The 14,345-nt window shown below is 42.9% G+C and overlaps 1 protein-coding gene across 1 annotated transcript in view; it reads right to left on the reverse strand.

Annotated features, from left to right (window-relative positions):
- Window positions 1-14,345, reverse strand: part of Ror2 (receptor tyrosine kinase like orphan receptor 2) — a 46,513-nt gene that overhangs the window by 20,343 nt on the left and 11,825 nt on the right. Inside the window, exons 3-4 of the mRNA XM_078029841.1 lie at window positions 5,809-6,096; window positions 4,907-4,937 (exon numbers count right to left, since the gene is read on the reverse strand). Coding sequence (XP_077885967.1) covers window positions 4,907-4,937; window positions 5,809-6,096 — 319 coding nt within the window. The remainder of the gene's footprint in view (window positions 1-4,906; window positions 4,938-5,808; window positions 6,097-14,345) is intronic.

A 14,345-nucleotide genomic window follows, 5' to 3' on the forward strand; every position in this document is an offset into this window, starting at 1 on the left:
TGGAAAATCGTCCTCTCCAACATTTCCCCAAAATCTAGTTGCATACACTAAACGGAGACCTACACAGAACAATATGTAAAATGTGATTTTGTTTGAGCTTTTTTTTTTTTTTTTTTCTTAAAGTAGTTCAGGTTAGTAAAATAGATTCCTGGCAAATGCAAAAAAAAAAAAAAAAAAAAAAGAAAGTAGGAATAGCTATTTATTCAAAACTGAATTCAGGGCAAAAAGTGTTAAAAGGAACTGAACCATGTACAGCCAGAGGAATGAGAAGTTGTGCTCCATTTGTGTATAATATGTCAAAATGTATTCTACTCTCATGCATAACTAATTGAGCAAATTTTAAAAATAAATATAAATGAAAAAAATAATACAACAAAAAATCAGAAAGCAATAAAAAATAAGCCCAAATAACTGTTTGGAGGCAGGGAAATGCAGCCAGAATGATGTTCAGAAGAAACTTCATAGGCTTAAATACATTTACATGTTGGGAACTCTTATCCAAAAAATGCTTACCACTGTAATGTTTCAGACTCTGGAGTTTTTTTGGATTTTGGAATATTTGCCTAGACTTTATAGGTTGAGCCTATCTAATCTGAAAACCGAAAATGCTCCAAATTCTGAAACTTTTGAGCACTGGACAAGAAGCTCGAAAAGCTTGGGATCTTAAAGGATTTCAGATTTTGGATTTTCACATTAGGAATGTTCAACCTGAATCTGAACATTAAAAAATTACTAATAAATATTAGTTTTACAAGATGTGAGAGTGATATAAAAGATCACTTGGACCGCCACACAAGAGAGTAGCCAAACTTAAGAAGACTGACCGGCCCAAATGTAAATGACACTTGGGGTGGTCAGTCTTCTGAAGTTTAGCTACTCTTTTATGTAGTGACCAGAGCTTTGAAGGCTATTGGTAGAAGCACAAAGTGAGGTACAAGGACTTTAGGAAAAGGTCTAGGAACTTCTTTAAAAATCATGCACATAACCCAACAATTCTATGCCTAGATAACATTAGCAGAAATGAAAATACACGCCCATGAAAATCTTGCATGACACAGCCAAAGACTGTAATAACGTGTGTAGGTGTCCCTCCATGGGAGGTTGGATACGCCCACTGGCACGTTCATAAGATGGAAACTACTTGGCAATGAACAGCAATCACCCGCTGTCACAGCTGCAGTGTAGGTGAATCTCAGAAACATCGTGCTAAGTGAAAGAGGCAGGCCGACACAGCTACGGGCTTCAAGATTCGCTTCTGTGAAGTTCTAGAATAGGTAAGACTCACCCATGAAAAAATAAATGAATCAACAGTATGGCGGGTGCATGGAGAGGGGAGTGATTTGGAAGTCCCGTGGCTGAAGTTTCCAGCACGGCAATGCTCTGTACTGGGACAGGGGTTCACTGCAGAGGCTTGTGTGCCTGTTAGCTCTTATTGGTGATACTGAAAATCTGTATGTTCTATTGTATGAAAACTTGAACTAAAAAAGTAGAAATGGGAATAGGGAACAAATATAAAACTCCTGAATGATATCTGTCCTGAACTATTTCAGGGTAGGGGTACAATAATTGCAACACGTTGTGAAATAAATGAGAAATAAGATGGACTGAGGGTCTGGATGGAGGAGTAGGTGGAAAGAGAAAGTCAGCAGAGTAAAATGTAGATATTAGGACATGTCTGGCAGGTACATGGACATTCTGTATAAAGTTCCTTCTGTTTTCATATATTTGAAATATCTCATAATACATTGTTAGGAAAATAAGAATGCTTTAAAACCTGAAGTGGTTCTTGATAGGAAAATTCAATTTAGATTTCAGTTTTCACCAAATTTACATAGTATTCATTACAATTCCAACCAAAACACCGTCAGAATATTTCAAGGAGATTGGGGCATTCTTCCAATAAGGTATAATAAGAAAAAGCCATAAATTATTTATAAGGAACAAAAGAGTTTTAATTTCTTTATGACTAAGAAATAAGATAGGAATAATTATTTAAAATCATTAAAAGACAACATAAAGGGAAAATACCATGAGGCAAGTGAGACATGGGAGATATCAGTGCCAAGAACTTCACATTCACAGGCTCAGCCTCAGCCTCAGTAATGGGGGAATGGAGAATAAAGTAGGCAAGATAACATTATTTCATCCTTCAAAGTAGCAAAAATTAACAAACTTGGAAATCATCTTACGGAAGATAAAGAGAACCATGTTTTCTTATGCCATGCAGGAAAGTAACCTGTGAACAGTTGTTGTCTGTATTGATTATAGTAGTCTCCCCTTATCTGTGAGAAATACATCCAGAGAATAGCTAAACTTATAAAGACTGACCACTCCAAATGCTGGCAAATAAGTGCAGTGATCAGAACTCTCTGATGTTATAGCTGAATGATGCAAGGGCTTTAGGAAAAGGTTAAGGAGTTTATTTGAAAATTATGCACATACATATGCTATGTACACATCCTCATTTGGTACGATAAACTATAGATAGCACCATAAACTATATATTCTGTTTTTTCTTTCATATACATACCTGTGATAAAGTTTATTTATAAATGGACACAGTAAAAGAATAACAACAACTAATAATAAAAAAGGACAAACATAACAATCTTCCATTTCATGCTATAATAAAATTTATGTGAATGTGGTTTCTTGCTCTCTCTGTATTTCAACAATTCACTTAAAAAAGACACACTTCTTTTTGGCACATCCGAATTGCCAATGATACTTCTCTTGTGCCATGGGGCTCTTGCTAAGTAAAATTAGGGTGACTTGAACCTATGCGCTGTGAAACCATGACAGTCAATCTGATAATCAAGATGGCTAACTAAAGTGACCAATGGGTGGGTACAGGGTGGGTGCTGGACAGAGGGATGATTCATACTCCAGGTGAGGGAGCAGGATGGCATGAGATTTCATCATGCTACTCAGAATGACACATGGCTTAACACTTATGAATTATTCACCTATGGAATCTTGCATTTCATATTTTCAGACTTTAGCTGACCGAAGGCAATGAAACCTTAGAAAGCAAAGCTGTAGATAAGGACTACCATGTAGAAACGTGAACAGTGTGTTTCCCTCTTCAGAATCTGTCCTAGAGAAATTCATCCTCGGGTCTCAAGGCACATGGCCAGGGAAATCACCGCGCACTGTTGGTGGGCACACTGGAAATGCCCATCACTACCGGAATGATCACATGTTGTGTGTACAAGTTCAGAAAGAAGGAAATAAATCACCAGGGAAATTTAAAATACATTGAAATGGAAAGATATCTAAGAATACCTACTGCTCAATAAATATGTCATTTATGTACTAAAGTCAAAAGAAATGAGCAGATGTACTTCTCCAGGTACATTTACATATGCCATCTCCCACCCCCACCCCCACCCAAAAAAACCCACCCTAGTCTGGTCCACTCTGAGAAGGGAAGAAGCTTCACCATACCACAAATGCCCAGATTATTGACATGAATGTGCTGATTTAACCCAAAACTTAAAATGAGAAGGAAATTAATATAAAAGTTGAGTGAAATATTTCATACAAATATTTAATTATATAAATGTATAATGTAATCTATAAATGAAAATATTTCACATTTATATAATAAATCAGCTTTATAATTCTAAGTGAAATATTTACATATTTTTGTTACAGATTGTTATAATGCACATAAATCATAACAGTTTGTATTTTTAACAGTATGCTATTTTTATTTATTTTTGCAATGCTAGGGATTGAACCCACAGCCTTGCATGTGCTAAGCAAGAAGTGCTCTACACTGAGCTATATCCCCAGTCCCTACTATATATTTGTAATAATAAATAAAATACATCCATTGTAAAATATCTAAGTGTAAAGACATAAATTAGAGAAAAAGTCATAACTTCTAAATGACCTGTACTTTCCCCAAAGCCCATCAGTATGTGCTTGATGCAACTTCTGCTGCCTGATCACCCTGTGTAGGAACGATCACTAGGATCCGCTCCAGCACTAGGTTTCAGCAGGGACCTTCTCAAGTGGGCTGCCCGCACTCGCAACACGGCCCCAGGGAAACAGAAACCAGCACAGACTGAGCAGGTCATCGACAGCACAGGGTTCATGCCACTGATCAGAACATACGAATGTGAAGCCACGGCTGTCCAATGTGGCTGCATGGGAAACGAAGGGGACTGAGTCTTTCCTTGCCTCAAACACAGAAAATGAAACGAGTGATTCTCCCTGTCCATCACGACAGCATTTGCAGTTCAGAGGAGAACTCCTGATCCAGTGGCAGTCGATCAGCCATTGTGCTGGAAGAAAGAGGCCCAAATCCAAAGCCAGATTCAGTCAGCCGCTGGCTAAGGGGATGGGAGCCTGGCTGTGCACCTCAGCCTCCTCACTTATACGGTGGGCTTGAGACCCTGGCAGTAGAGAGTGCCCTGCTCTTTATAACCTCCATCTGCAGGGGCTGGGCATGTAGCTCGGTAACGGAGATGCCTGCTATGTGCCAGGCCCTGGGATGGATCCCCACCACTGCCAACAAATTAAAAAAGTAAACTGCAGACGGGTGAGGCTGGGATTTCACAGTAAGAACTGCCCCTGCTTGCAAACACCCTTGTGCACCAGGAGGTCCTGGCAATCTGGTGTGTGTGTTTATACCTGATTCAGTTGTCCCGAAAGGTCAAAATCCCTGAAAGCAATTAACAATCTTTTTTTATGACATTTTTTTCCTTTACACGAAAACATGGAAAATGTCAAGGTTTCCCAAACCTAAACAAGCATGTTGCTATCCTGGTGTCCTGCCCGGCCAACTTCTGGAATTTCAGCAAAGACAGGAGGAGTCTGTTGGATTGAAAAACCTAGATTCTTCCATAACCAAACCCTCAGAGGATCGGAAAATGGTTGGAGGAAAACAGATACTTACTGAAAGTTATGATTTGGGCTGTGTGTTGGACCTAAAAGGATAAAGCAAAAAGCCAGGTTATTAATACTTCACCCTCCAGAATACAACTGCTTTCAAGTCATGCCGACCGTAAACTCGGTGGGCGCCCCTGGGCTCATTTGTGGCCAGTAGTCCTCGGGCCTTAGGCTCTGCTCAGCTCATGAGGACACCCTTGTGATGCCAGAAATCATTAAAAACAAGACAAAACAAAAAGGGGTGCTTTCTGCTTAGGTGGCTACTTTGGGGGCTCTTTCCGGAGTTGCTGCTGTCCCTTCTCGCTCCTCACCTAAACTTCACACACAAAGCCTGTTCTGGCAGTGGTGTGGGCCTAGAGGACAGGCCTGGGGCCTGCGTAGCCTGGGATCGCCCCACAACCATGACTAATGGGATACCTTCTCTCTTGCCATTTAGTTCCTTCACTCCGGGTGACAAGCACAGAAGTCCAGAGCTGCCATCTCCCAGTCCTCCTGCCCCACCTGGGCCAGGTGTGCATGGGCAGGGAGGTGCGGACAGTTTTACAAAACCTTGGCACAGACTGACAAGTGAGCTGAGACCTGTCCGACACTCTCCCGGCCATCTGCAGTGTGGTCAGCCCCCCCTGGACACCTGACCTGCTGCGATGTGGCCTTTCCACTGAATGACTGCACCTTGTGGGCTCCATGTTTATGGACACTCCATCTGCGTCTACTTCCTGTGATTACTAGTCAATGGATAATAGGTCAAGTCAGGTTTGCGCTCAATGGGGAAGGCGTTAGGGAATGGCTTTATTGACTTCCTCTCCTGTTGACTGGTGTATTGCAGTTTCAAATCGCAAACCCATCTCTCGCTCGGTGGCTGTGAGCCTTCCTCTCTGCGAACCAACATGCCCTTGCTGTCCGACTCACCCAGCCGAACGTAGAGGACCCCGGTGGCGGTAATGGTCTTCACCCCATTGGTGGCCACGCACTGGTAGTAGCCAGTGTCTGTTGTGTCCAGGTCTTGGATTCGCAGTCGAGAGCCATATTCCGTCTTCCGGATAATGATCCGCCTCGGCTCTTGCACGACGGGGGCATCGTTCTTCAGCCACCGCACGTTGGGAGGTGGGTTTCCCGCCACCTTGCAGTGCAGAATCGCTGTCTGGCCCTGGACAATGGTGATATTGTTGACTGGCTCTAGAAAATTCAGAAAGTAACCTGCCAAGCAGAGGGGTTACGGAAAAGCCACATCAGTGGGAGATGGAAGGAAGCGCCCTGGGGGCCCCTACGTGAACTACTTGTGAGGGGAGGTTTCCATTTCCTGTTCACATACACACACACAGTGGATTCCAGTTCTCGCCAGTAATTACATTACATTCCACGATGTCGCACTGAATACCGACTTAGGCAACAGGAGCTGTTGCTGCCGGGGAAACACAGGGTCAGGTTCCTGGGATTCTCTGGCCACATTTTTGTCAATCAACTGATCCAAAACTCATTTTACACGTGTTTCTGTTTAAAGGTTCCTTTTTTAATACAGAGTGTCGATTCACTCACACTGAACTCAAGGACAACATCCTGCAACTTGTGTGCAAATGAGGCTTCTCTAACGTACGTATTTCCTCTGGGAGGCACATGGAAGCTTGATTGTGCTTTTGCACAGTACATAGCACTTCAGTACTATGCCTGGGGGCCCTTTAAGCAGCAAAATCACCAACAAAAAGTGCAAAACCACACACACACACACACACACACACACACACACACACACACACTCAAATGATAGTAAACAGGCCGAGAAAAGGAAACAAGTTCACAGCACGAGAAGCAGAGCGCCACAGGTACAACCTCAGCTGGGAAGGTGCCTGGGTATCTATGTGAGACACTCCAAGAACAGGAATACTGATGTCGGGGTTACAAGTACATTTTAGCCACCAGGTGAACTTGCAAATTCATAATCTGCATGTGATGAGGCTCAACTGTGTCCCCCTTTCCAAACCCTGAATCTCACCAGGGCTGCTCAATATCATGTAAATTTCACACCCGATGAAGCAAAAGGCACAATAATATATAAAGAAAATATGTGACAAAAGACAGAACCCCCCAAACCAGATCATGGCTGCCCTGTAAACAGAACAGAAATGACAAGGTTGAGGGGACTGGAGGCTTCCATGATGCCCAGGTCTGATACAGGCAGGAGCCAGGCCTGGTTCACATACTTCAGGGAAGACAGGGCCTTAAAGTGCCCTGGCTAGGGGGCAGGAGGTGCATTCCCCAGAGGGGAACTGGAAACGCTGCCCTCTAAGGTGGAGACCCCAGTAAAACCAGGGTAGGAGCTCTGGGCTGGCAAGACAGGCCAGAGGGGACAGAAGAGATACAAGGGACAGAAGAGGAGGGGTAGGTGCTCATGTGTGTATGTATGAGCACATGTATGCATATGTGTCTTCATGCATGTGTGCATGTATGTGTGTGTACACACCTGTACGGTGTGGTCAGTGACAAGGAGGTACTCAAGACAAACATGCAAACTAAAACTGCCTAACACGTAAGGAAATCTCGTGTGAGACAATCGATCACAAGGAAATGAACCTTAGGTCAAACAAAATCAATGCAATACAGCAATCTGAAAATGCCTTTAAAATAAAGGCAGTCATTCCCTGGTATCTGTTCCAGGATTGGTTCCGAGACCAGCTGGGCTACCACAGTCCTCGGATGGTAAAGTCCCTTCAATAAAATGGGGTAGTTTTTGCATCTAACTCATGCACAATCCTCCCATATTAGGCACAATCCTCCCATATACTTTCGATCATCTCTAGATGACTTATAATACCCTATACAAAGTAAGTGCTATGGAAATTGTTATTATATTGTATTGTTTAGAGAATAACAACAAGAAAGTCTGTATGTGCAAAACAGACACAATTTTTAAAAAGTATTTTGATCTGTGGTTGGTTGAATAAACAGATGTGGAATCTAGGGTCACAGAGGGCCAGCTGTGTGTCCATGTTCTGAATCTTTTGGTTTACTTTCTGGATGGCCCTAATCCTTTCTGTTTTAATGAAGCTGAAAGACGGCATTTTCTGTTGTTACTGACTTAACTGGAACTTGACAGCCCCCCCCCCCATGTGTGGGAAGCATTGCCGAATGGCTGCCGGCCCCAGGTGGTGGGTGGAAGGAGCTGGCTGAGGATGGAGCCCAGCTGTAGATTTCAAGACGAGGGTGGTCTTCAGTCACAGGGGCAGTGCCTGTCTGCAGGGGAGTCACTAATTAGTACCAATTACTATTTGCAATTATTCTGAACAACATCATTAGGTTCCACCCTTGACTCTCCTAGCCAGCCTTTCTAATACACTTCGTTAGGTCGTAGAAGATAATTTTTATGAATGGCACAGAGCTGGAAGTTAATCATAATGCTGTGGACAATGCCAAGAAATGGTCGCCTTAATTTTCACGATAAAATTCTAGATCTGTCATCTTCAGTAGCTCACCCACACAACAGCAGCACAGGGAACCCTGCATTCCCAAATCTCCTGTTTACTGGACACCCCGTCTTTGCACCTTTGCAAACACAAGATCGAACCTGATCTGAACACATGAGCAGATACTCTGATAGAATCTGGGCTGCCCATCTCAACACATGGTTTCACCGCTTTCTGGACAGAAAAGGTTCAGAGTCGGACTTGAGAAGAATATTCCTAAATGGCTAGCAGTTGTACGTGGGGGTGGAGGTACTAATGCAGTGCATATAGAAGGTCTGCCCAGCGAGGCATGGACAAGGCAGAATGGATGGCACCCGAGTGCCAACCTAGACCTGGAATCGGCTACCTGCAAGTTCCACTGGAAAGTCAACAGAACCAAAACCAGGGGCCAGGAATTAGGTAACAATAAATGTCTAGCTCTCTCCCTAGGTAAGTGAGTAAAACTGAGCCTCTAGGAGAAATCAGGAAGGTAAATAATGGAGAATGATTTACCCCCATGGTACCATGGCTCCTGAAGGAAGAGTTCTTGCTCTCCCTAAACCACACCAAGATGGTTGCTTGTTGCTCAGCGGGCCAGGAATGATTTTTCCCTGGTGATCTTTGCCATTTCTCAAGGATCAGGTCTCTCCCCAAAAGTCACCTCCACAGACAGTGTTCCCCGGGTGTCCCATCTAAATCCAGCTCTGTTCATTTCCCGCCACCATCCTATCAGCCTGCTGCTGCAGCCGAATCCCACCTGCTGGGTGATGATGAATTAAATGTGTTTTGACACCAAGAACAGCCAGCATTTGGGTGTGGGAGGCAATTTTCTCCATTGCACAGCTATTTTTCTCTTCTAAATTAAATTTAGAATCACTTGAGTAAGTTCCATTTTACAAACAGGACTTTTGTGGAGCAAGACCTGCATCCACAGATGATTTGTATAAAATGACCCTCTGGACAATACTGGGACTGTTCGTACCATCTATGTCTCTATTCCATACCTTCTTATCTATTTGGAAAAACTTCACCTTAAGTTTCTTCATACAGATCTTCACACTCATTTTCAGGCACATTCTTAGCTATTTTGTATTTTGCCTTACTATTAGGAATTGGTTTTATTTCTGTTATTTCTGTCTGCATGGTTTAAGGCTTATAGGCAAACTGTGAGACAGCAAATATTGTACTAAATCTCCTGCTGGAACAAATGACCACAAATGTAATAGAATAGGACAGGAAAAATTTATGATCTTATAATTATGGAGGTCAAATACCCTAAAATCCAGGTGTCAGCGGGGCTGGACCTTTCTGCAGGCTCTCGGTGGGCATCTGGCCTGGCCTCTCCCAGTGCCGGAGACTGTCCTTGTCCCTGGGCTCCAGTTCCCTTCCTTACATCTTTGCTTCCATCAGTACTCCTCCCACCATGGACCCTGGTCCTCCTGCCTCCCTTTTATAAGAATCCTCAGTTTGCACTGGGCCCACCTGGGTAGTCCCACCCAGTCTTGTCATCTCACCATCCTGAATCACACCTACCTAGTTCCTGTGCTAAGTAACGTACTCACAGGCTCCAGGAAGGCGGAAATGGAGAACCTGGCAGGTGGCCATTAGGATGCCTGCCCCATACATTTTATTTTCTTTTTCCCAGGCTATCTTCCTAGTTATAATAGTTTCCAGGCTGATTGTCTTAGATTGTTCTGCAAAGGGATCACCTGTTTCTAATACCAACATAGCCTTTTGGCTGTCAAAATTCTTACTCTTCCGTATCTCCTTTGGCCTGTTTTATTCAATGTTCTTTGCCATTTGAAAGTTTTACAGGCTGAAAGCTGCAACTGTAAAGAAATTCATGAGAGATACACAACACAAACAATATCAAAATTTCTTGGCTATGTTTTACCACATTTGACTTAGAACCCTTAAAACTCTAGAATGCAAACAAAGCCTTATTTCTCCCTCTCTCCACAGAACTAAGATGCATCATCCCAACAGATATTTGAATTATTTTGTCATTTGAGAAATTTTCCCCCAAAGATCCACCTTTCCTACTTGCCTTTTGTCCTTCAAAATCCTCTGTATTGAACTAGCTCACATGTTTCAGCTAAGGTATAACAGTCCACCATATAACCACAATTTCATTACCCGTTTCCCAATCCAGGGATAAGAAGTCATTCCCATGTTTTTGCTAGAACGGTGTTGATGCACCACCTGTATGCACATGTGCAAGGCAACCTCAAAGGCGATGTGGAAGTGGTAAGCTATGGGGTCTTGAAATTTTTAATTTATCTGAGTCTCAAAAGTGTTTAAAACAATTTTCACTCCACTAACAACATGTAATATCACAGTGTTTCCCCATAACTTTGCTAATACTTGGTGTTGGGGGTTTTACAATGTCTGCCAATCTGACGAGTATGAAATAGGAACTCACTGCTGTTTCAGTGAGCACCTTAAGAAATCCTCGTGAGCTTATTTTGGAAAGTTTACTAATCATTGAGACTTTCTTTCTGTAACCATCTGCTGATGTCTCCACTCTGTTGCCCTTTTTCTAACTTCTAGATAGTTTCTGGTCTTTTTCCTTTTCTAGTGTATGCATTAAAATTGTTTTTTTTTTTTTTTTTTTTGGGAAGAACTGGGGATTTAACTCAGGGTCAGTCTATCACTGAACTACATCCTCAGCCCTTCATTTTATTTCACCTTTTTCTTTGGAGACAGGGTCTCACTGAATTGCAGAGGCTGGCCCTAAGCTTGGCCCTGGCTCCTCCGGCCTCAGGCCCCCAAGGTGCTGGGATTACAGTTGTGCACCACCATGCCCACTGAAATGTAAAATGTTCCTTTGACGTTTTAGCTGTCCAATAAATTATTTATCATATTATTATTATTATTATTATGTGGTGCTTGAATTCAGGGATACTTTACCACTAAGTTATATCCCTAGCCCTTTTTATTTTTTGTCCTTAGTGTCATGGTAAGTTGCTTTAGGGCCTCGCTAAATTGCTGAGGCTGACCTCTAACTTGTGATCTGGCCTCAGCCTCCCACGTGGCTGGGATTACAGGCATGCATCACTAGGCCCAGCCCAATAAATAATTAAATCTTCATATGTTTGATCATACCCAATATCTCATCAATTATCTTGTGATTCTTCTTAGCTACAAATTATTCATGTGTACTTGAAGTACAGTGCTTTTAAAAACATGGCCAACACAAACAATTCTTTGATGAGACTCAGATTGACTCAACAGCCCAATGGATGTCAACTCAATAAACGGTCCACATTTTCGAGGTGAGAATGTGTTTTCTCTAACTGCTCACTGCAGGGTTGATATATGCCCATTAGATCTACTTGTCCATATTTCTACAAAAAATTTAATATGTTCACATGCTAGTTACCCTGAGGTATGCGTTCACTGATTCTCCATTTGTCAAATAGTTATCAGTAATTCTGTTGAGTTGTGCTGATATGTTGCAAACTATGTAGCTCGGTGCATCCAACTTCATCTTTATTACATCATTTGGTCCTTAGATAACCATGCAAAGTTTTTGTCTAAAATCAGATGTGTTTGATATTAAAATAACCACTTCAGGTACTTTGGGTTAACATAGTTCTACTTTTATTTATTAAATATTTTATTGTTTATAATTGTAGACATGAATTTTATGAATGGCATACAGTTTTACATGTCAATATATGAATTTGTGAGCTAATCTATGAGGTTTTTTTTATTCGTTGTTCAAAACATTACAAAGCTCTTGACATATCATATTTCATACATTTGATTCAAGTGGGTTATGAACTCCCATTTTTACCCCGTATACAGACTGCAGAATCACATCGGTTACACATATTGCCGTACTAGTGACTGTTGTATTCTTCTATCTTTCCTATCCTCTAGGAGGTTTTTAACCAATTAATTTTATGTTTTAATGTTTTCATTTTGCTTTTTAATTCTCCCTTTCTACTTTCTCCTGGATTTTTGTAAATTCTCCATTTCTGTTTTACTTGTTTGACATTCACACTTCAGTGACCAATCTATCTTTTTATAGGTGTGTCTAATTGGACAAAGCTTCCCAGTACCATAACCTTTAAATGCCATGCACTGTAATTGCTGCTTCTCTCTCCCTCTTCCCAACCCCACACAGACGCGCTTACTGGCTTCTGAGCTCCTACTTCTCAGTTCTTAATCACACTGTGTTTCAAGGCCTCAGTGGTAACTGTTATTGTGGATTTTTTGCTAGAGCTTATTGAGATGTGCCATCTCGTTATGAATTCTTTCCTGATACTTCTTACATCTTCCTCTTTTCTCCTCGGTTCTCTTGAACTCTTCCTAAATCACTTCTGTTCCTTGGATAAAGGATGAATCTGTGAACATTTTTAGTCTTCCCCTAAAAATGTCTGTTGCTTTCTCGTTTGAAGAGTAGATGAGAACACAGAATCCTAGACTCACAGCGAACACTGCTGTCTTCTGGCTTCTGGGGGCAGTACCCCGGGGGTCTTGCCAGTTACTGTTCTTCTGTAGGTAATCAAACTCCTCCCCTCGGGCCACTTGAAACATTTTTTCCTTTGTCTGTCTTTCTGAAGTCTCTACCAGCAGCTGTAAGTTCATGTTTAATTTTAGCCTCCTCAGATCCGAGGGCCGTGAAGGGGAACATTCACGCTCTTTACCAATTCAGCCACACTCTCATCAACATCTCGTAGAAATCGCCTCTCCCCCGCCCCCTTTACCTCCTCTTTGAAATCTTCCTCTAGGTGTAGGCTGATGTCCCCTCTGTGGTTCTTCTACACACTCACCTACCTTTCATACTCCCTATCCTTTGTTTTCACCTATCGCCTGCGCTGTCACCTGTCTGTCACCTTTCCCGTTCATGAACTGTGTCTCTGGCTTCCGGAGGTGTGGTTCCTTCTCAGTCCCCCACTGCCTCTTCCTCTGTGCGCTTCCCATTCCCTCCTTTTGCTTTACTCCTTCGACTTCACCGCCGGCTGGCTCACCACTCGTCCTGGCCCTCCTGAGCGTGCTTTGTGATTTCTCGCGGTAGGGCTGGTTTTTCTGGGGGAATCCCTGAAGACTGGGTCCCTTCAGTAGGCAGTGCCAAGTTTTATGTTGACTTTCTGGCTTTGGGATCTCCCACAACATTCTGGCAATGCCCATCGAGTTTCCAGAGGAGTGGGCCCAAGTTTGATTCCTCACGGGGAAGACTTGCCCGGCATCTCCATGGCAAACCAGGGTCAAGACAAGCCCCTTGCTCACCTCCCTGGGCTGATCACTGAACGTGTTCTCAAAGCTCTTCCTGAGGACTGCCGCTCTCAAGGCCCGTGTTTGCATGGAAGGCTTGTCGACGAGGTCTCGGGACCCTAAGGACTCCCTTCTGGGTGGGTGTCAAAACCCAGGGCTCTTGGTGAAGCTGAGTCTAGCATAACAGTTTCTGTAGCAGGGATGATACTTCAGAGGCCTTACAATAAGGTGCAAAACGAGGTCAGTTCCTTTACTGCCTATAACTCAGACTTGATGTTTAACCTCACCCATCACTTCTCCCTGAAAGAAGCCTGACAAATCCAATTCCAAGTGAAAGCAATAACTTTCAGATATTTTTCTTACTTAAGAATCTCAATCAGATTTCAATATTCCTGCATCACCTCTCAAGAACAGCACTGACGTTCTGGAAGTTATTCCAACTCCAAGGCACGAGAGCGTCTGACCTTTCTGCAGCTAGCCTTTTGCTCTGACGTCTATGGTTTATCGGTAGCTGTTCCACCCTGGAGTCCAGTGATGGTCCACATCAGTTCCAGGGCCACATGGCCACATCACTTCTTATTCTTGGTCCTCACTGCGTGCCACCTGCAGGATCCAACTCCCTGTCTCCTATAAAGTTTTCCTGAGGACCCAGGGAAATCAGGCTATTCTCTAAGGCTGAAAATGTCGTGAGCTACTTTCAGTGGTCTCTGCTGGCAGCCCAAGGCTGTTACTTATAATTCTGCTTCCTTTCTCTTCCTGGCTCCTGGGCATTTCTCCATCTCTCCG

Source organism: Ictidomys tridecemlineatus, chromosome 13 (assembly GCF_052094955.1).
Source record: "Ictidomys tridecemlineatus isolate mIctTri1 chromosome 13, mIctTri1.hap1, whole genome shotgun sequence".
Classification (NCBI taxonomy): Eukaryota; Metazoa; Chordata; class Mammalia; order Rodentia; family Sciuridae; genus Ictidomys; species Ictidomys tridecemlineatus.